At 31.6% G+C, this 23,782-nt stretch overlaps 1 protein-coding gene across 1 annotated transcript; it reads right to left on the reverse strand.

Moving 5' to 3' along the window:
- Positions 1–432: 432 nt before the first annotated feature.
- LOC113401293 (uncharacterized) lies at positions 433–22,595 on the reverse strand. The gene is made up of 5 exons (XM_026641148.2): positions 22,543–22,595; positions 1,831–2,060; positions 1,547–1,650; positions 1,361–1,476; positions 433–1,283 (listed from the first exon to the last, which is right to left on the reverse strand). The coding sequence occupies exons 2-5, from the start codon at positions 2,056–2,058 to the stop codon at positions 433–435; spliced, it is 1,299 nt and encodes a 432-aa protein (XP_026496933.2). The 5' UTR covers positions 2,059–2,060; positions 22,543–22,595.
- Positions 22,596–23,782: the final 1,187 nt, after the last annotated feature.

A 23,782-nucleotide genomic window follows, 5' to 3' on the forward strand; every position in this document is an offset into this window, starting at 1 on the left:
TTTTTTAATGGTTAACATTTGATTACAAGACATAGACTGTCGACAACGAGACGGGGTAGGGTCCGGAGCACGCGGTGGGAAGTCGCCGTGAGCGCGACGTGGAAAGTGCGCGTCCGTTCATTACAAATACTTACAATTTTCTAACTAACGATAAGTCTAATAATTTGATTGCTAATATCAAAAATTTTACAATGAAAATAGAATTTACTCTAAAAATAATTGAACGCAGAGCAAGCGTCGGTCGTGAGTCGACTCGGGACGACCGGCGCTGGCATCCAGCGTGCAGTCTATCACATTGAAAGATTTATAAAGTAAGGTACATCGAGGGCGGCGGTGAGAAACCTCGAGTTGTTCTCACTTGCCGCCCGAGAAATAATTCAGTACTTGACAAATAGGTATTATGTGTAAGAATTTTGAATATTTCTTCTTTGTTTACACAAAAAGATCTTTCAGCGATGAGCATAAAGAAGCATCGCAGCCCTCTTCTTCTTCTGATCTGTTTATGAACCAGCGTTCACCTTCACTACGTCCCGCTCGGCTCGTGCTCGGTCGTGCTTCATTTTCGGGTTTCGGTTTAGTTACTTGTGGCACTGATATACCGGATGTCGATGGTCCGGGATTGACAGTATTGCCACTACGTAGGAAAACTTCAATAGCGCTTCCGAGTGCGCTTGCGTCAACTACTGAGCCCGATGGCTTGTCCCATACTACAGCAGCTGCATCTCCTGTTGCTGGTTTAGCATCTGGTGCGAATGTCACTCTTGGTTTCTTTATCTCATTTTCTTTCTTCTTAGTTGCAAGTGTTTGATGTCGTCGAGTAAACCAAGTCGTTCCCGATTCTGATAGTTTTTCACGTAATGTAGATGCATCAAAACTGCTAGAGCGCATATCAGCCAGTCGTCTATTGCGGTCAGGCTTACCGCATCGATCTATTTCTGTAGCAGAAGAAGTCAGTGCATTTAACATAAGTTTGAGATCTGTATCAGTGCAAACAACGCCTGCTCCAGCCCGCGGCGGTATAGGTGGAGGCATTTCTGAAGCACGACGACGCGCTGGAATGGGTGGCAATGGTGACCCAATGAAATCTGAATGTCGACGTCCACTTTTCGTGTATCTGACGGAACTGCTTATGGGGGATCGTTCATCGAGAGGTTGAACTTCACAAACTCTTTCGTTTGACGTGTTCCAGAGCCGCATTCGTACTTTGCGAGCTTGAACGATATCGTCCATTATATCCAGTTGAAGGTTGTGCGTACTTCCCAGATTGTCAGTAGCTGGTGGACCTATAATCATTTAGCATATGAATTATTTTAAATAAGATTTTTATTTTTTTGCCATGATAATGAAAACTTAGCTTTACATTTTTTCGCACCCGAGTCACGACGACGGGAAAGAGCAGGGAATGCCGCAATTGATTCACGACGACCTCGTCCGAAGAGCGCCTGAGGCACTCTCGATATTGTCACAACGGAATGTCTAAAAAGAAAAATAGCCTTTGTACAAATGAAATAAAACGTTTTGGTTTATTCTCTCTGACTTCAATTACCTTCGGCCTCCAGGCTGGGGAGGAGCTTGGCTTAAAGTGGCCAAGAATGCTGCTTCACGGGCTTCACGCACTACACCCTCTCCACGCTCCGATAACCGTCGTACCTGGCATGTATACAAAGTAATTTTAAAATGAAACTCATAGACTAATTATAATAAAAGTAATTTTATAAACTATGTATATTAATAGAGTAAAATAATAGGTAAATATATTTAAACATATTTATAAATTTTACTGAAAAATCTTTTCTTATATAAATATAATATTTTCCTTTTAAATTATACCTGACTAGCAGTAGGTCCAGACGTGCATGATGGCGTTGGAAGAGAGTGCTTGCGAGTTTCGCGCCACGGCGACAGGTGGTATGGATCTGGTGGAGACTCTTGGTCCTCAGAGAACCCACGTATAGGTACGGGGGACCGGTAAGATTCGGCGTCTTCAGCCCCACTCTCCTCCACCACGATCAAGGGCTCGCCGCCGCCGGCGATGGCCATTGAACCGCGCCGCATCATGGCTACGAGATTCATAATTATTTGTTTGTTTAAACAAATGCATTCTGTCTACCTCGATATTTTAAGTAGATTTATAAAAACTGAAACTAACGAAAAAACAACGATATGAAAGATAAAATAAATGTTGGAAGACTAGTTATCCAAAATTTTTTTAACGTACGTACCTATTGGACATTGCTCTTCCTCTTTTTAAATGGAACATCTTTCTTACACGTAAAATATGTTGCCTATGCAATGAAAATGATACAAAAATATTATTAATTAATAAATAATTTGTTTGTTCAAATGAAACATAAAATCCAAACCTACTAGCTATGTTATATTTTGTAAGTAGAATTTGAAGTACGCCACTTCAGTGCAGCCAGACACCTTCATTCGCTTTAATTAAGAAACGCTCAGCAGGTGGTTTTGAATATAGTGAATGCCTTTACAACCTACACTTAATTTTGTTCAACATACAAAATTATACTGGGTTTTGAATTATATTCGCTAACATTTGCTTAATTAAAATCACGTTAGTCACAATAGATGTAATATGTACTTATTCATAACTAGCTTTATTCTGTCTTTCTTGATGAAATAATGTACTAACAAATTATTATCTATCATCTGTTGCTATCTGTCAATTTATAACGAAGTTCTTTTTTTGATTTGCATTGCATGAGCACATTTGGATATTTGTTATTTTATATATTTATTCTATATCTCATATGACCTTTATCGGCGTAAGCTAAGTACACGTTGAATTGAATTAGAAACTGGGCAACTTATTGGTAAGAAGCAAGCTATGGGATATTTAGAGACTTGGAATTTACGTTTGATTTTTGTTTTATAGTTTAAAATATGATGTAGGCAAATTGATGGTATTGAATGGTAAGTGGTCACCGCCGCTCATAGACATTGGCTACGAAATATTAACAATTCTTATCTTAATATGTCATCAACTAATACAGTTTTGTGTACCCGTAGATTAAGTGAGAGAGACCCCCCAAGACGATCTTTCAGAAAGCTATACTACAAAGTAAAATGTAAATCACATAAAAATAAGCATAAAAATTTTTAACCGGAGAGGTCTTCCTGCAGGTTCAGGAGGACATTTAATGGCCTGTTAGTAAACTATATAAACGATGTCACATATACTTTAAGTATATTCTTAGAACATTTGACTTTAAGATAGGTTTCATATTTGTATTGGTTCGTAGCGGATTTAACGAGCACACCTACTCGTAGATTCGATCGAGTAATATTTAGACGTCCCGATTAGAATATAGCTTCAGATGGATTAAATGTTGTTTAATAAAGCTAATATTATAACTCAATACTGCTGTTTATTGCTGTTTAATTCGATAATCAAATAATAGGTTTTTATGAAGTACTATATATGTTCTTTCTATGTTTTATTAAATATTCAGTCTGAATTATGATTTATTTATGTAGATAATTGCAAAATTTACGTTTGCTTGATCTATATGAAACAAGGAAAGAAGGGTATTATGTGAGATCAAATAGCTCGTCATAAGACACAGATCATTTAAGATTCTCCAAGAATAACATTCTTAAAATCGCTGTTTATTTCAGAGAAAATTAAACAAAATTCCTTGTTCAATACTTTGACTTCCTTTGAAATGTTTGATGGATATGCGTAAGATGTGCCCATTAACTTTCCGATGTCATTAAAACTACGATAAATGTTTATAACCGAAATTATATACCTATGTACATGTTTCTAGCAAGAGAGAATCGGATATTTTCACTTCTTAATATAATTGGTAATAATACTATTAACACTTTCACGTGAGCATGGTCGGCGTTTTAACCTCGGTGAGGCTACCGCTGATTTTCAAGGGATAGTTTGGTACTCGTTATATAGTTTTACATCCCCTCAGTTATTTGGAGATACTCGGATAAGCTTGCCAATATATATTACATATGCCATTATATATTATATTATACATTTTAACTAAAGGTGCTTATTAAAATATTTCTATGTATGAGTCAATAACATTTTCTAGATTCTAATAATTTAAACTTCAATCGACACATCAAAAGAGATTAAATTTAAATCCGTAAATAAACAAAACTACTCACATTAAAAAATTAATTGTAATTTTATGTATGAAGTTTAAAAGCACAATCTACACAGAAAAAATCTATTGTCTGTTTACTTTTCAATGTTTAAAGTAATCTAGAATCAAAGGCCGGTATCGCAATTTACAACCAATGCCGGTTCGGTTATCCGAGCTTCACAAAAGCGAACGGTAATATAATCATACAAAATCTCAATCGATATATCAACAGGTCCCCAAGGCTGCGCGGCAAGGGTTGCCAGTTGGCACACGATTACCGATTTATTTATTTATATATTTTTGTTAAAAAAGGATATATTGATGATTCGTTATTATTTCAGTTTTTATAAATTAATGTATACTTATTCGTCAAAATAGTTTTAAATTTGAAACTAACATTAAATTATATTTAAAGGGTTTCTATACATATTGAATAGATTTATTACTTAATTATTTTACGAATAACGTATTGACAAGATATAATCACTGTGTTTCAAGTCGAAAGCCCCAGCTTTGACCCGGTTAAGTGACCTAGAGCCTTGCCGTAGCTGGAAAATGGCTGTCTCTGTTACTTTGACAAGTCTGCATAAAATAGAACTCTTGCCTCGACGCCTTTTAGATAATATCAAACTGTCATTTTTGTTTTATCGTTACATCTCTTTGAATAGAATGTGGATCCAGATATTTGTTGTAATCATTAGTTTTAAACATTCATGGAAAGTTTATAAATAGTATAATATTAAAAAAAAAGCATTACAATATACAAATATGCTCTGTCTACCAATCCCTACGTATAGATTTATTGTATAACCGGTAACAATAGCTATTTCAACGTGTAGGGCGAGTCTACTGTCAAGTGCAAAAACACGGCTGGTGGAGCATTACTAATGGGGTCTGTTTCTATATCATAATGATATTAAAATATGGGTTTATTTTTATTTTCAAGATTTATTACACAAGAAAATAATTACGTTCTATTGTTTCTATCTTGCTACAAGTTATATGTAAATTATAATAATGTATTAGGTACTTTACGAAGTTTAACGAGGTATTTGGAAGGGTAGAATTGGGGATCGATAAATATATACGAAATATACGATAATAATATATAAGAATGTGAATTAAGTGATTAGTTATGAAAAAATAATGCAAACGTCTTAAATTATTTTATTTTAAAAAATAATAAAATGCCTCTTATTATCATTCATACTTTGAAATAAATTGCATATTAAAGCAAAATTATTCTCGCAATGTTGACTGCATTGGAGTTAAAATAATCCGAAATAAAGTTTCTTATTGTACATATTTTAAGGTTTTTTCACTCAATACATATTATACCGGAAAACAGTCATATTGAATAACGCTTTTAACAGCAACGGCAACAGTTTGAAGGGCGAGTGAGAATTTGCAGTCATAATTTATCATAGTGTCAATGTCGAAAATATTGATCAACTCTTATATCACAACTTTTTAGCATTAGGTAGCCCGTTAGAGATCAGCTAACATTTTTGAAATTGAATAAAGTTTTAATTTTGCAAATATCCCTTAAATAATCCATGATACATTAATATATATCATTTGCATCTAGCTGAAGAGTCGTATGTAAAATTTTGTTCTAAATGTTGCATGTTATTTGGAATGTGTATAATATTGCGTTTTATAAAATAAACTCTTATATTAACATTAACTAGAAAAATAAAACGCATCATAAATAAAAAGTTATGACATTTCCTTTAGTTTGTCAAATGGGCTGTCACTTTATGCAGTACGGGGTTATGAGAAATCCCTTCATCCGTGCCATTATAGATTATTAAAGCCTATTGGAAACAGATTACGTCTCTACATGAAAATCTACTCAGATACACTATGGTGGAATCGTAAAAGGGGAACGAGCCCTCTCGTAGTATATAAAACGTCCTTCGTAACATTTATGAAATACTAGTTTTCGTCAGCGTCTTCGCCCGCGTGTTGGGGAGCGGTTGTAAGTAAAAAAATAGCTTATGTCCTTCCTCGGAGCTCAATCTTACTTCACACTAAATTTCATCAAATTCGGTTCGGTGGTTTAATTGTGAAAGCGTGACAGACAGACAGATATATTTACTTTTGAATTTATAATATTAGTAAAGATAAGAACAAAGTTTCTATACATATATTTTGCTAGAGAATATGTTGAATGCAGAACTTTATTTAAAATAAGCTGTTTCTTGTGGTTACTTGTGGCGCTCTGCTATTGTCTTTGTTCTGTCTTCAGTAGATTTAAAATAATACCATAGTTAAACAATTTCTAGAATATCAAGAATATTTTTCAAATAATCTCTAAAATGTAATGCAAAAAAAATCATATTCAAAAATTGATTTAACAGTTTTCATAATCAGTCTCGATCCATAATCTTTCCGAGAGAGGACAATGCGGGCGGCATCACAAAAATCAAGTGGAATAAAAAATCGCAAACCTACACTAGGTCTTATTTTTTTGTGTCATTATTTTTAAATCAATTAATTTACCCCTATCATCTATTTTATTGTTATCTTATTTAGTAGCACAATTTATTTTAAAATATATCATTCTGAATTTTTCGTTCCTTCAAATTAGAGCCTGGGGCAGAATTTGCTCTCAAATCTGGAGCTGCTTAAAACCAACTATAACCTATAAATGATAAGGTTTTACTGTACCCAGCATACATTCTCCAAATAAACTTGTAGATGTCTCAGTAATATACAAAGTTTATTGACAGTTATTGGCGTTGCGAACACGAATTAATACAAGAGCAGCAACTAACAACTAATCGAAATTTACTTTAGCCGCTCGATTAAGTTTGCTCGTATCGAGTTAATGTTTCAGAGAGTTCGAGTTTACTTTAAGTTCTGTTAAAATCAGCGACATTTATAAACATTTCGCCTTTCTCTTAAACGTTTTAGCGGTTGTTTATACTTACTGAATGATCTTTTTCTGTCCTCAATAAATGGACACATGAAAGACGTAGACAACATTATTTAACCAATCACACAAAAATAAATAGAATTTGGTATAATCGGGTATATTAGTTTTGTTCAGGATTCCCTTTTTAAAATAAAGTATTTTCTTATTAATTTGAAATTCGTACTTATATTGAATTTTTGCTTATATTTCGTATTGAAATATCAAAAGTTTATTTTAGGGTGAAACTTATAGGCTATGTATGCCCCGGGGTGTAAAGATCCATTCGCAAAGTGATACATCACAATTATCGAATTTCGGACAGTCCCTCGACGTTGTTTGTTATCTCGTAAACTTCAGGAGAACGAAAAAGTTATAAACACGATTTAATATTAATTTCAACATTGTCCCCGACTCAGAAGGTTATAAAAAAATTACTCATTATTTTTTTGATTTTAATTACATATTGAAATCGTGAACATAGAATCGCTGATGTATTTTATATGATTGTTTTATTTATTGACACTCACTTTTATAAAACGAACCATAATTTATTTAATGCTTTGTAAATAATTAAGATTAAGCTAAATAAAACGTAAGAAATAAAAGAAAAATTCGTCGACGAGAAAAATTTGGAGCTAATATTCATAAAAGAAGATTTATTTCAAAAGGAATTCTAAATTGTGGAGTGAAGTGTGAAAGATAAGATATTAGAAATAAGGGCAATAAAACGTAGCAAAGTTAAAAGGCTCGTAATAAAGGGAAGAATGGTGTCGAGGGACCCTAAATATCACTTGGCTCGGAGTGTGGGCTCTGAGCTTCGGGTTTAATTACGCTGTTAGGAAACCGCCCGCCTTTTACAATACTTGTTTTTCACTTATCATTTTACCGTTTATGAGGAAACCAATGTAATGTACTTGCAGAATGTTTTGTTTTGCACCCTATATTGAAAATTAATTTCGTTCACAAGAGCCTTATTTTTTTGTCTTCTTGAAGGGTATCTCATTTGTGGTACTTATTAATTGTTAAAAGTCTGACAAATTTGTTTTCTATTCTGATTAAATGGCTGCATTTATGTGCAGTCAAGTAATTACTTTTCGGTTTATCGGTTTTATAATAAACTAGCTGTTACCCGCGGCTTTGCTCGCGTAGAATATGAATATATTTACAAAATTAACTTACAATATTACGTTAATGTAAGACCTCTTTGTATACCACATTGGTGTGTATTTCAGCTCGTAAGGAAGAATATCCAGCGATTAAATGCGAATCAACTCATTTTTAATCAGTGGCACAAAAATAAAATTTCATGCTTCTAACTTCAAAACTGACGGACTTCCAGACTATCCTATATACGAAATGTCTACACAATTTCTCTCCTTATTCAATATGACGGACTTCCAGACGATATCTACCTACAACGACGACGATAACTATATACGAAATGTCACCCCTATTTCCCTGCTTAGGCGTAAAATATCCAGAAACGCTTAAATACGTATCTACTCATTTTTAATCATTATCCCAAAAAAAGTTTCATGTTTTTAATATAAAAATGACGGACTTCGATAAAAAAATTCATTGCATATTTCATCCCCTCAGAGGTAGAATATCAAGAAACGCTTAAATATGTATCTACTCATATTTAATCAGTAGCCCATAAATAAAGTTTCATGCTTCTAACTTCAAAAACGACGGACTTCCAGACTAACCTTTATAAGAAATGTCAACCCCTATTAAACTCCTTAGAGGTAGAATATCTAGAAACACTTAAATACGTATTTAATCATTTTTCGGACGTATTTAAAATTACGGACTTTCATACATACTTTCATCCCTTATTTCACCCCCTTCAGAGTAGAATATGCAGAAACGCTTAAATATTTATATACTAATTTTTAATCAGTATCCCAAAAATAAAGTATCATGTCTCCAACTTAAAAAAAATACGGACTTCCGTACAAACGTTCAACCCCTATTTCACACCTTTAGGGGTAGAATTTCTAAAATTCGCTCCTTAGTGGGTGTCGTGATATGTTAGTTAATAAGTGTACACCCTAAAATATAAGTTTTATGCTTCTAGTTCTAAAAATGACAATACTTTCACCAACTTACAACCTTTCATCCCCCTTTTCAACCCTTTACAGCATTTTTTTCCAAATTAAAAAGACTAGACTATTTGTGTACCAAATTTCATTTAAATCGGTCCAGTAGTTTTGGCGTGAAAGCGAGACGGACAGACAGACAGAGTTACTTTCGCATTTATAATATTAAGTATGGAAGTATGGATTAACAAAATATTTTCAAACGTCAGTTGAAGTTTTCCGAACATCTTTGTGAGCAAATATTCCCCACAAAAACTGATAGAGTTGTGTGAGCGACGCGACGTTAGAACCGCAACGTAAGCGAAAATTTTATCAAAGAGAATGAAATAACTAAAATTGCTATACAAAGGTTTTGGGAGCTGTATTCGATAAAAAAGCAACAACAGCAGTTCTAAAAGTGAACGCATATAAAAATCTTATCGAGTTTTTTATTTATACGGACGGATTGACCTATTTTGTTATTTTATACTTTTTTGCACAAGATCGATACTCGTCTATTTCAGTAAGTGAAAAAGTCATTTTTTTGCCCCAAAATACGTTCGCTTGACTTTGCATAACACCAATTTGCACGCGAATGTGAAGAGTTTCACTTTGTTTTAGTGTGTTTTCATTGGCTTTATTTCAGCTTGGATTCATTTTAATGGCAACTTTATTCTGCAAGAGTAACCGTAACTAACTAACTTTATTCTGTAAGAACAAGAGTTCATTGACATTTGATGGTATGTTTGTAAGTAAATCATATTTAATTGATTTTGAATTTGATTTTCAATTTCACTAACATAAAAAATGTCATCAGATAGATTTACATAGATGTACATTGTACATACATTTTATTAGTATAATTGCCATACGATTTAAAGTTGTAAAACGTAAGCTATCAACACTAATGACATTCCCATTTATTTAATAGTATGTCTCTGTATTAGACAAAGACGAGAAATAGCACTTCAGCCAGGTTTATTTGCTTCTATGTAAATACTACTTACAAGATATTTATTTTCTGTGGTTGACGCGTAGAACGTTTATAATTATAAAATATTTTAACAGTGGAGAAAATAAAATGGGCAATAGAATTTTAGCAATCATGTGTTTAAATTATATAAAGTAATAAAATATTCTATTCAATATATTGCGTATGTGTCTTGAACAGTACCAGTACACACTGTAACAGTAAGCACTGGACCTTGGGTCACGAGAAACTTAAATTTTGTAAACAAATTATTATTATTATTATACTGGTGTAGTAGTGCAAAAACCTCCATTAATAGTATAACACATCGCCTTATTGCCTCCACTGGAGACAGGAGGGCTGGTTCATTTTTTGCCCAGAGGATCAGAATTGCGATTCAACGGGGAAATGTATTGATCTTGCCATCATTCCACGCGAACATGATTTGTACAGTAACTATTTTTAATTTTTATTTGTATGTAGTTATGGCCTTAATGTTAATAGTTCTTATATATTGGAATATAATAATATTAATAAACCTAAAAAATATAGTATTGAATTATGAAAACTTATTATTAAAGTGATAGCAAAAAATAGGGAATTTTATTATATTATTTATATATATTGTTCTATTGTCTTGTGTATTTAAAATTTCAGACCATATCAATATAATGTTTTCCGGATACGACATATTTAAAACAAAAATAATATAACGGCTTACTATGTAGGATTTTGGGATAAAATTCTATTTACTCAATTATTGCTCCCAATATTACATACAATACGTCAGTAAATAAACTATAATTAATAATTATTTTCAATGATAACTTCAATTAGTACATACGAATTAAAATAATCTGCTTGCAGCAATTTATTATAAAGTCAAGTGAAGTACTTATAATTATTTAATTATATGTTTATCCTGATTTCACTGATATGTCGGATGAATTTCAACCACTACGCAACTGCTGTAATTGAAAAACGCACGCGGTACAGTTACAGTACGAATTTAAAGTAGAATATGTTTTTGACTAGTAATTTCCATTAGACCTTTAACGGTCTTTGATGATGTTTAATAGAAGGATAAGAAAATATGTTTAAACTGCGTTTCAAAAATATTATAAAATAATATACCACTCAAGTCGGGCTCAGTCCAAATTAAATAATACTGTACTATATTTCACTCGATTTCAGCATCGGTGTAAGTGGATTAACTTCGCAGACCTCAAAGTCCTGGATTAAAATTCCAGACCATTAGATATGTTTTGGTGTTTCTGTTGAGAAATTCTCAGTAGCATACTGGAATCAGGCAATTGACAGTGATACACTCCTGTGCTTCGGAAATCGAATGAAACAACTGAACTATTTCCGAATTATGCGAGGACACCTATGTATGTACACTTGTGCACTATATATAAAAAAAGTCAGGAGGGCATTATGTTACATAGAACCAACCTCATTTATTAATAACGGAATTAAATTATTAATTATAATTATAAAATATAAACACAAATATATATATATATATATATATCAATCAATAATTAGATGTTCATATATGTATATACTACTACCAACATGCAAAATATAATATATAGCATTATCATAGACGTTAGATGAAGTTATCGGATTGCGTAAACATTGTTTATACAGCAAAATTAACTACGCTGTTGCAATTAGCCCTCTATTCTCTATTATTACGTTATTGTGACAACGTATACTCAGATAGATCTGGTTGGACATATCATTGTTTCATTATCGTCATTGTTGGTTAGAATTTAACACTACTAAAGATAATTATATACGTATACATGTGTTATATAAACGTATCTATATGCAAAGTTTTGATAAAGAAATAACATTATAATTATATATAATTCAAGACATCTTATAGTTTTGATTAAAAATATTACAGATTGTGGATTCAAACTTGGACCAGTACCACTGTTATTGTTGACGTAGACGTTTAATCAAAACAATTTTTTCATTACATATAGTATTTATATAGATTATATTATATGATACAATAAAAATGACTCTTGCCATCATAGACGTTCCAGCTATTACAGAGTTTAATACAATTTGCTATGTAGCAAGCTTGAACACCATGGAAGAACTTTTTTATACCTAACACCTAAAGACCAACCGCAAACCGCGTTAACAAACTGGTATTTTTGTACGGGATTAAAACGAAAGCCAAAACAGAAACTACCAGCAATTGCAAAAATGCTTAAATTAATCTCGCTCGGGGCCATTTGCACACTTGAATAATTCACATTTAAATGTATGCACATCACCAAACACAAGCCATCGACATTTTTTCAATACGTTATGAAAAAAGATAGAAATTAAAATTCTGTCGACGTGTCATGGAAGGGAAATATGTTAAAATAGATTATAATGTATTGTATTTTCTTTAAATAATGCGGATTTCGCGTTTATTAAAATACCAACCATTCTTGTGATACTGCGTTGATACTGTGTATGTTTATTAAAATATGGCTTATATTAAAACTACGATATATACCGTAGGTTTTTTAGAATGAAACTGTTAGTCGTTTATTGTAAAATTAATATGTTAGTACATATCTTATTCCCGCGAATGTTAACACGGTTGTGTTTCGTAATATTTTTAGAGTACAATAGAGTACAATATTTCTACATATTTTTATATTATTTTATTCCGTAAAATATATTCCAATAATAATCTTCATTTATTATATTTAAATATGTGACTTGTCCCTTAAATACAAGTACTTTTGAACCGTCATTTCACAATATTATTAATTCAAGTGGGCACTTTAGAATCATGTCATGTTATAATATTGAATGAGTGCATTTTCATTGTGTATAATTTTACAAGATTTAAATTAATATTAAATTACCACCAATTTATTAAATTTTACCGGGAAGACATTGCAAGAAACTGTTCTTACTCTACTGAAAGAAAACCAACGGACAGTACATTTACCATTGATAATATCTACATATATAATTTTGTATAGATTAATATGTATTGTCTATTAATATATTTTTAACATAAATATAATTGTAACAGAGCGTTTTTCCTAGGTAATATGAAGTGATAATTTTCTTAGACGAATGAATCAGATTAAATCATCATTTGTTGGTGTCCGCGGTCACGGCGACCAAACTCAAGTGAGACCAGCCAACTATGTACGTCATATTACAGTGCGCCATGGGGCGCGCAAACATAGGCGCACTCTCTTTTCTATTCCCTCACTCCATATTCCGATGGGACGGTAAATTCGACATGACCGGAAAGAGTATTTTTTTATTTTATTTATTCCTTACATTACCTATGCGCCAGCAACTTTGGGAACTAACATTTTTATTATGGCATTGCTGACAAACATATGGGCCACTTGATGGTAAGTAGTCACCACCGCCCATAGACAAAGGCGCTGTAAGTAATATTATCCATTCCTTACATCACCTATGCGCCACCAACCTTGGGAACTAAGATGTTATGACCATTGTGTCTGTAGTTACGCTGGTTCACTCACCCTTCAAAATTGGCGGTAGAAAATCTGTTGAGTGGCGGTACCTAACCAGACGGGTTTCCACAAAGCCCAACCACCAAGTTCAGGCGCAGGACCAACATATCTACATACTTTCCGAGATCCGGGAGTGTATACAATTCTAACTTCGAGACCCCGGGCTGTTAATGATTTTTTTCTTTTTTTGTTATCTGGCCTAACTCAGAACCTTAGTATGTGTGGCCTCGATGATCCAGATAATAGACCAATGAGGCAATCAGATTAAAACATATTATCATATTAACAAAGTTGGAAATTAAACAGAGGACGTAGCACATAAAAAAAGGGCCTTATTGTTATATTATTTGAAGGGCGTGTCAGTTTGCCGATTTAAACTAAAACCATTAAAGGATTAGAGAGTTTACCTTTTAACAAAATAAACAACCTGTGTTTCAATATTATATTAAATGGGTATAAATTTGTAAATGTCTCACTGATGACGGGACCTTCTCTCCTCGTATGGCTTAGAGCTTATTTCGTCACGATTTTCAAAAATATTATTCAATTAGCCATCTTTCTGAATTTCAATCGACACATGTAATTTTCCTTACAATATACTGTAATTGCTGTTAACTGTACTGTATATAACGTTACTGCTGAGCACATGAGCACATTTATACATAATATAAGCACGTATATAATATAGCAAGTAATTTGTACTAGCCGAGATGCTCCAATTGTGACACGTGAATCTTAATCGATGATTTAACAACTCAGGCGAGTAATGCTGAATTCATGTTCTTAATTTGTTTTAATGTGAAGGAAAACATCGTGAGGAAACCTGCATATGTCTAATGAAAATCTGCCTTATATGTATCTAAGAACCTATATTGGAGCAGCGTAGTGAAGTAAACCTCAAACCTTCTCCTTAAAAAAGGAGAGCCCAGTTGTGGGACTTAGTAAATCATTTTTGTTTTTCCGTATTTGATCTTGACCCTAGATTGTAATCTTCTTTCAACCACTAGACCATCACGACTCTTCAATTTCATTAAAATAATATTACATTATTATATATAACAATGATATTTCAAGTTACTAAAACATAATATAGTCGCAAATACCAAGTGCAATCTGCGAATAACACATTAAATCTTGTAGGTAAATTATTATAGCGTTTAATCATGTCTATTATATAAATTTCGTATTATATTATTGCGTGTATTTATCTAACATGAGATTCGTTCGCAGCTTCCGTGGTTGCTGAACATGCATAATTAATTGAAAACCTTCATCCGAGACCACTAATGATAGAAAATTTGTTTAAAGATACTCGTGACCGATGTTAATAAAAAAATGTGAAACTAAATATTACGTTCATAAAACTTCATAAAAACATAGTTAACTTGTCGAGAATGCAATTGAAGAATTAATTTAATTTGACTTGACTCGTGCAGGTTTAATTCATCGTTAAGTACGAAATTATTTATGAAGATAAATTAAGTTTTTAAATATTTTGCCGTTCTTACTTGGATTTAAACAAATATACACGTTTTACATACCTCCTTATATCCACTACCTAATACCTACAGATTTTAAATCCCTGGTTAAGATTCGCGTGTTGTATCTATTGAGCTGTCTCGGTCCTCACCGATCATATATATATATGATTATGATGATATATTATTTATTTATTTAACGTACATCTAAAATTTTACACATATGTACATCTATGGATTTTTCGGAAATATAATTAATCGAACTCGCAATAAGATAACATAACGTAAATTTACCTATTTTATATGATTTTCAAATAATTCTTCAAATATCTTTATTTATTTCATTCATGAATTTTAATTTTTCTCTGAGCTTCTATACCGACAGTTGAATGTTAAAATTATATTTTTGCCTTTCGTCTTCCTTTTTTGGAATATAATTTTGGTAAGCTATAATTTTAGTCTCCAATAACAATAAAAGAAACTACTCCGTTTACAAAGGATAATTTAATATACATAATCTGTCCGGTATAAGCTTTTGCAACAGCCATTACTAAGACATTTCTGAAACTATACATCTGGCAAGCACCCCTAAAACGTCGCTCCGACAATTTAATTTACTACGACGAAGACGAACACAAGATTCACTAAACCTGCATAATATCACTATAAAATATTCCGGAGAAAACCTTTCTAAGTGGATTGAAATGTGCCAACCTTTTGTGACGTTTCTACAATAGTTTTGATTGAAAGTGGCGTTTTTTAGTAGGATATACTTTTATATATTTTAAATATAAATTAAATGACTTAAATCCTAAAATAATGTAATAAATAATAATGTATAAACATTATTAAAAAATAATCAAATTGTATTTATTATATTGTCATTAAAATCGACTACTCTATGTCAGATTCGTTTTCTGAAAAGAATGTTTTAATAAACAATTGCTATGATCTCATAGCAATCGTTTATTATTAGCGATACATATTTACGTATTAACCAACGTTACATACGTTTAGCTTCGCCCACATTCCTATGGCCATGCTAGGGGCTATGGTGGCTTCTCTCAAGGGAGACTGGCCAGTTAAATAAGACATATTATAGTGCTCAAGTGTGGTCACTAACACAAGTGCGGAGTGCACACACAAGTGCACTCCTTCTCTTCCTAATTCAATTTGACGACCGAAAAAATTTCACGTGCAGAATAATCAAAATACAGTTTTTAGGTGTATTTCGAAGCACGGGGGTGTAACCACTTCACACTTTCATACTTCGGTATGCTACTGTGTTCTCGCCAGAACTCAAAAATTTTAATAACTTATTTTAGTTCGAACTGTGTTTGAATCCAGAACTTCGGGATCTTAGACCGTATCAGATAATCACTAAACATTACGATATATATCATACATTTGTTAATAATAAATCTTTGAAAATGAATAATACGAAAACGTTCCAATTAAAATGCTAGCTAAATTAAGAGTCTATATACATATGCGGAAAAGGTTAGGTTTTATATTAATTATGTCGTACATAGTATTATGTTTGATGTAGAACTAATTTAACATTCTTTCGATGTCCTATTTAGGTTGGCTAGTGTTGTATCGATATAAATTTTGATTTATGGAGTTCGGTATTCACGCACTGGTCTGATTATCTTTCAACAACATACTGAATGATTGTGTTACTTTGGTTTCATCGATATTCACCTCGTTAACACATAATGTGGTATATAAAAAAATTGCTTAAATAAGACAATAGAAATAGCAGTTTGAAAGCTTTTGATGAGAGATTGCTATTTGATTTTCTGCAATTACTTTGCTCTCTTTGTTTATTTTATCTTTAAATTAATTTTATATTCTTCAGTTATAGAAAAGTAAATGGTAAAATCTCTAAACGACTCAATATTGTTTTATTTAAGAGCGTTTAAATTTACAATTTACAACGTAGCATTTAATAAATGAACAATGTCTTTAGAAGAAATGTATAAAGCAAATGTCCCACGGCTGGGCAACGGTCTCCTTTCTCCCTCCTTTGAGTTGGGCTCGCTCGGGTTGGTGAATGACACAAAATTATGCCCGACACATGCGTCTATCACTTAGACCACAAAATGAGTTATAATCACAAATTAAGTACCTGGAAACTCAGTGGTATCCGGATTCAAACTCGCAATCTTTGGTTTAGATTATCCTGCCAATGAGTCCTCTGGATTCACAAGTAATCTATATTGTTATATATATTGTTTAAATATATTATATCGTATAAACGTATGAGACTATGACCAATCGATGCTGAATCGTCTTTTGATAGTTATATGTTATTAATTTTTTAAATTTCGATGATTCATTTATTCAGATTTAAATTTTATTGAATGCCAAGTGAATCGGGCGTGTTACTGCTAGTGTATGAATAAATTGTCATTTTTTATACAGAGACGAAAAATACGATCTGTATATAAATATGCAAAGGCAAAACAGTTCAGTCCTTTGTTTGTCAAACAATTTTCTTTTTTTTTTCTTGACGCAAGCTACCTACTGTCTCGCTGGAGTGCTAACAATAAAATAGTTATGTTAGTAATAAGAGTTATATGTTTGTTTATTCATAATATATGTTTTCCTTAAATTCCCAATAATTATTATTGACGAATTTCGACCACCGGTCACATAACACAAACATAATACGTTATGTCTATGTGCACGCACGAAACCGTGCTCTAGATACATTTAAATATAACTCTATTAATAGTCAGTCAACAAATTTTATAGACAAGTAAATGTAAAGGTTTCTAGGGCATTATAATTACAACGCAACATATTTTTACGGACGAAAACTTATAAAAAATGTATTTGTAACAATGTATTCAGAATTTTTATGATATTTTTTTAAATATCAAAATAAAACATTGATACTGATGATTGATGATTGGTACCAACGCGTTAAATGTTTTTGTAAATTAATCTTAATATTTAAAATAGAATTGGTTTATATTGAATGTTTCCAACTATTAGTTACGCTTGATGCTGTAGTCATCTTGCGGAAATAGAGCTTGATGAGTAATTTTCCAGTCGATATAACCGATTTTCGATTGAATGTCAAATTGAAATTTAATCAGTCTTGTGTATAAGCATGCGTTAGGAATCTATTTATTATATACCGGCTTCTCGGCTCTGTTATACCCCTGTCAATCGCTACTGTTCCACACCCTTGGGTCATAGCTTCATATTAAACTTTCTCAATAAATGGTCTATCTAACACATTTTTTTCAAATCGTATTTTTAGATCAGGATCTAAAAATACAACAATATACAAAAAATACAATTCAGGAATTGTGGTTGAATAAACAAACTCTTCGGCTTTATATGTGTGATAGCAGTTTAGATAAAAGTTAATTTAGAAGGACATGTTAGTTGTATATTTTGTTAGTTTATAGGTATATGATAATATATATAACATATATTAAGTTAATTATTATATATATAAAAATATTCAACATATATTTATTCCTCTTATATCGTATAAAAATACAATATATTATGGAGGTAACAAATTTATAAAAGGAGTCCTAGTGAATAAAAAAACTGAAGGTCACGAGGCTTTATATCTGATATTCCAGATGAATGGGTTTATCTGAACTTTATATGATATTCTATAAAAAGGTTGCGATGGAAAAGTATTCAATGTAAATATGTACTGAGATAAAAAAGTATTTATTTTTTAATTTAACTTAAAACGCATCGGTACGCCTACCTAATGCGTAAATTTAATTATATTTGCATATACTTGAGTTATGTTCATTTTTAAATTATACAATACTAATTCTGTATTAGTATTATCTATTATGTTTCTATTAATATTGAAGTCTTTGTCATATGTCATTAAGTATTAATGTTTAAAATAAAAATATAATTACAATAATTAATATTGTAAATCTCTGAATTATTGAATATTTAGTACAGTTATGTTTTCTTGTAAAATGTCGAAATTTTGCTAGCATTTAGCCGCCATCCCCCGCAATCATGATTATAAAGCTCTGCGCTTTATTGTATTATAAATATATCGAATTAAAATTAATAGTTACAAGCGAAAGATCATTCATCATCATAATTTTGTAACATTCTGCATGAAAACAACTCTAAAAGGATGTTTTATGAGACGTGTGTTTGCAAAGAGGCTTATGACAAAGGAATTTCATCTAACTTTATTAATAAATCTGACACTGAAATGACGACAGAAATTATGGTTCAATTTTGTTAGTAAAAAAGTAAAATATTTGTATTTTGTATAACTCTTGTTATTTTTTATAACTTTGTTTTCATAAGCTGTAATGTATAATTTATACATAATCATAACTCATAATGTACTAGTAATTATATGATATTTTTTGGGACAGTAAACATGTACATCAAAATTACTTTTCTATTGTGTCTAGCGTTCTATATGAGTGTGTTAAAACAAGAAAAATTGCGCTCAAAATATATGTATAACAATAAAAATTTAGGCGAAGCAATCACCAATTGTGTGGGCTTCTCTCATCAGTTTTATGACTGTAATGGAAGATTTATGGTTGCGTGAACAGTTATTTCGGTTGCGTACATCAAAGCTCTCTTTAGTAAGTGGTTTACGAGGTGGCTAAGGCGATGACGGAACCGTACCTTAGCCTGATTATGTTAAAGCAATAATTATTTTTTAGCAATGCTTGCTATTGCGATATATGTATGTATATTATAAATTTATTGTAAAAGAAACCGTTTAAAATACGCACTAAAACGAATAAAATGCCAAATATTAGATTGTTTTGTCATCGGAACCTAACATGTCTAAAATGATCAGCTCAAACGGTTTGTGGGAAGCTTGTTTAATATTCTTTTTGCAATATTTGTCAGTTCTGGTGAAGTCAAAAAAGCTGGTGAGAACTACAACGCGATGGCTTTATAGTAAGTAATCTTTATGTTTAAATGTAGATTCTAAACAGACAGATAGTATATTGTATTTCCGATAAGAATATATTTTGTAAAATAATAATTACATTAGTAGTTGAAACAATAGAATTGAATTTTATATGAATCAATAACTATTATATATTTCGTTAAAATCATTTAGTATGTGATAATCGCGTTAATTCAAATGATTATTTTTTTAATGAAGGATTAAATATAAGGAGAAGACAGTAGAAAATGAATTTAAGCCAGCTTTTAAAGCTTTTAACCTTTAAAAGCTGGCTTAAATTCATTTTCTACTGATGATCATTTTAACGTAACATGTTTAGATGGTCCAGTGATTAGGATACGTATGTAAATCATAAACGAACATTTGGCGTCCAAACCTGGGTTATTATTCAGCTGCATAATTTGTGTTATTTTGAGTATATTTACTTTTAAGCATTAGTCTACTGATAATATTTAAAAAAAAATACAAAACATTACAATATATTATCTAGCAAAATCAAAACCCGGACAAATTATAAAATCGATAAACGAATTGAAGAAAGCAAGTAAATAATGTTTCATTGCTTCCGTAATTTCAGTTACCTTTCAATATGTCGTAATGAACGTTTGTTTGTTTGGGGCCATGTTGTGTCGAGTTAAAAGCCCGCGCGAATGGTTTGACACATTTACTTTGGCTCGCATGTAAATGTGGTGACTAGGGCAGCCAGGCCTTTAAATACAATCCGGACTCGAATTTAAATTAGCCCGGGCACTAGGTCTAAAATCTGGACAATTATTTTTTAAAGGTGGACGAATCTTTTAATCGTTGATATTACAGTTATAATAATCGACATTTCGGAATGTAGATTCTTTCGAGAAGAACCCGCAAGAAAAACAGTTTCATATTATTACAATAAATGTAATCACATATAATTAAATCAAAACAGTATAATAAAAACTTGCATTAGAATCCGTTCGTTAAGATACGATAAATATAGAAAAGTTGCAGAGATATTCTCACTTGAAATCGACTTCTCATCTTAAACTGATGCACTTCAGATGGAATATTCCACACACACATTTTCTAAAATTAAATGAAAATTATAGAACAAACTTGTATAATAAAAGTAAGATAGACGGGTTTTTCTATAATTTGTAAACTTTTTTCTACTACCCGCTTTAGCTTGCTGATTAAATAACGCTTAGATTTCTTGCCACGATGGAACAAAAACTATGAAATAATTATAAGAAAGTTATGAAAGGCAGAACTGCAATTGCTTGTCTGCTTTTAAAACTGTTTAAATTAATTTCAATCGAATATAAAATCTGATAAAGTCACCGTCATTCCGACCTCTACTAAAATTGAAATTTAATTTGTTCGATTGTGGTTCAATTTAGTGTCAGTAATGTCATTGGATTGTTTAAAATGTTTTTGAATTCAAAATATATTTTTTAATCAGTATCAGTTTTTTTTTTAAAAAAACACCTTTTTCGACAAAATGATTTTCGAATTGTCAATTATTTGAAAACGGAATTTGATGATAAATGTTTAATATCTGCCACTTAATTGAAAAAATCCGTCGGAATATTACGCGAATAAATTTAAAACACCGCGATAGAATATTTATAACATTTTATAGATTTAATAATTGTTTCATAAAGAAAGAGTAATTATATTATTAATTTAAATATTTTACAATATTTAAATATAATGTTTGTAATAACGAAATATTTAAGTATTCATATCACGTTTAAACACGTTTCACTTTAATTAAGGTACCTATAAAATATTTTAAAATAAACTTATATTGAATTTAGAATGTTATAAAAAAGGTTATATATAATTTAAAGTTATTGGAAGTGACAATTTAAAAAGAAAAATCTAAAAACTGCCAAATAATTTAAGAAAGGGAATTTTAAATAATTATTATGTGAAATTTTAGTGTTTTTATTGAAGACGAGATAAATTCTTTAAATTATTAGATACTCGTTGATTAATTTAGGTTCAGAGTTAATTGTTTCGCATGAATGAGACGGCTGAGTAGTCCCGGCGGGATTTTAATAAAATAACTTCTTATTGCTTCTATTGGATAAAGAAAAAGGACATAACCTTAAGAGAGAGATTTTTTATGTTATTTGATGGAGTAAATTAATTTAAACGAAAATACTCAAAGAAACTGATATTGGTTTTAAACTACAAAGGGTTTTGTTTATGTTTAATGTCAATTTGTTTTAAGTTGGTCATTTTCATGATATGTTTTTCTATAAAAATGTCAATACAGAGAAATACAAGACTGTTTATACTAAAATACAATAACTACGACAGACACGTATATTTTAAAACATTTGGAGTCGGAAAAAGCTCATGCAAACACCGAATATACGCCGCGAATAATAATTGCGCGTGTCCATTATTCACGAAATTTTGCGAAGATTTGTGCTCCGCGCAATTAGTATCCACACGGGGTGGGGGGTGGTTGAGTGGTATGGGTGTGGGGGTAGGGTTACGTGCGTGTAAGCGTGGCGCGTACCGACGGGTGCGTGGTGTGCGTGCGCGGCGCGGCGTGCACTCGGAACGGCGGTCGGAGATCCACTGCGCGGGACACGCGGGACACGCTGCAGCCTCGCCCGGACCGCCGCCCGCCCACTCCCGCCCTACATACTGATACAACCCCTACAAAAAGTTAACTTCCCATTGACTGCGAGCACAATCCCATCAAATTCAATAATCTTACTTCACGCACGATGTATTAGTGACATTGATTTTTGCCTCGTGGGTGTTAAAATGTTACTGGAGTACAATGTTTGCATTTTGATTTTGAGATGCAACTCATTATTAGGTTACGCTTTTATTGTAATTATCACAAAGGTACATACCTACACGTATATGTATGGGTACAGTTATTTATGTATAACATCTAATTCTATTAACTTTTGTTAAATAAATCTAAACCGTATAGCCTTTTTAGTTCATTATACATTAGTATTAATACATTTTAAAATTTTTTGCTACCAATCTGTCTTGTTAAATTATTATATATATTTTTTGATTATTTACGCTTATATCAACATATATTTTAATCTAAAATAATATACGTATCCTATGGTTTAACGTATATATATTATAATCAATATTAAGATCTTAACGTTTTTACACATACATTTTTTTTTTTTTTTTTAAATATTTATTTATGTATTAAAAATTATATTATTAATTAAGAATGCTTTCATTATATTACTTAAAGTCATTTCTGAGAGAACTAACGCCGTAGAGCTAATGCTCTTAGCTAATGATCAGGAGGGATCGGAATCGAAGGACTCCGAACTTATTCAATAAAACCTTGTAAATCGTGCTTGTGAAATTATACACAGAAGTTGTGAAAATGATAAAGTACACAAGCTTTTAATAAATCAATATTGAGTAGATTAGGTGCAGTTAAATTTTAACGAATATTTAAATCAAGATTTGAGCTATTTATCTGAAATTTTCAACCAAAAATTTCCTAAGATTTTTTTTTATATAATTCTAAATTCATCGGCTATTCTCTAAATTGATGGGAGTTAAGGCATGATATAGAAATATAACAATATGATGTCCTGTTGATATTTGTACTAGGTACGGTAATTGGGAAGGGGGAACCTCTCTTATCCGATCGTCAGTTTTGTGAAACGGAAGGGAGTGAAAGTAAGGTAAATTAAGGTCAAAATCTTAATTTCGAAACATTACGGTAAAAATGTATGTTGTTGACTTCGAACTCGTTCTGCCGATCG

Source organism: Vanessa tameamea, chromosome 7 (assembly GCF_037043105.1).
Source record: "Vanessa tameamea isolate UH-Manoa-2023 chromosome 7, ilVanTame1 primary haplotype, whole genome shotgun sequence".
Classification (NCBI taxonomy): domain Eukaryota; kingdom Metazoa; phylum Arthropoda; class Insecta; order Lepidoptera; family Nymphalidae; genus Vanessa; species Vanessa tameamea.

What these genes read in the sequence shown, in the direction of transcription:
- LOC113401293 (XM_026641148.2), bottom strand. Translation starts at nt 2,058, where the DNA reads ATGATGCGGCGCGGTTCAATGGCCATCGCCGGCGGCGGCGAGCCCTTG. An exon ending in CTGGACCTACTGCTAGTCAG is followed by an intron (nt 1,651 to 1,830) that starts GTATAATTTAAA and finishes TATACATGCCAG; the next exon opens with GTACGACGGTTATCGGAGCG. An exon ending in TGACTCGGGTGCGAAAAAAT is followed by an intron (nt 1,284 to 1,360) that starts GTAAAGCTAAGT and finishes AAATGATTATAG; the next exon opens with GTCCACCAGCTACTGACAAT.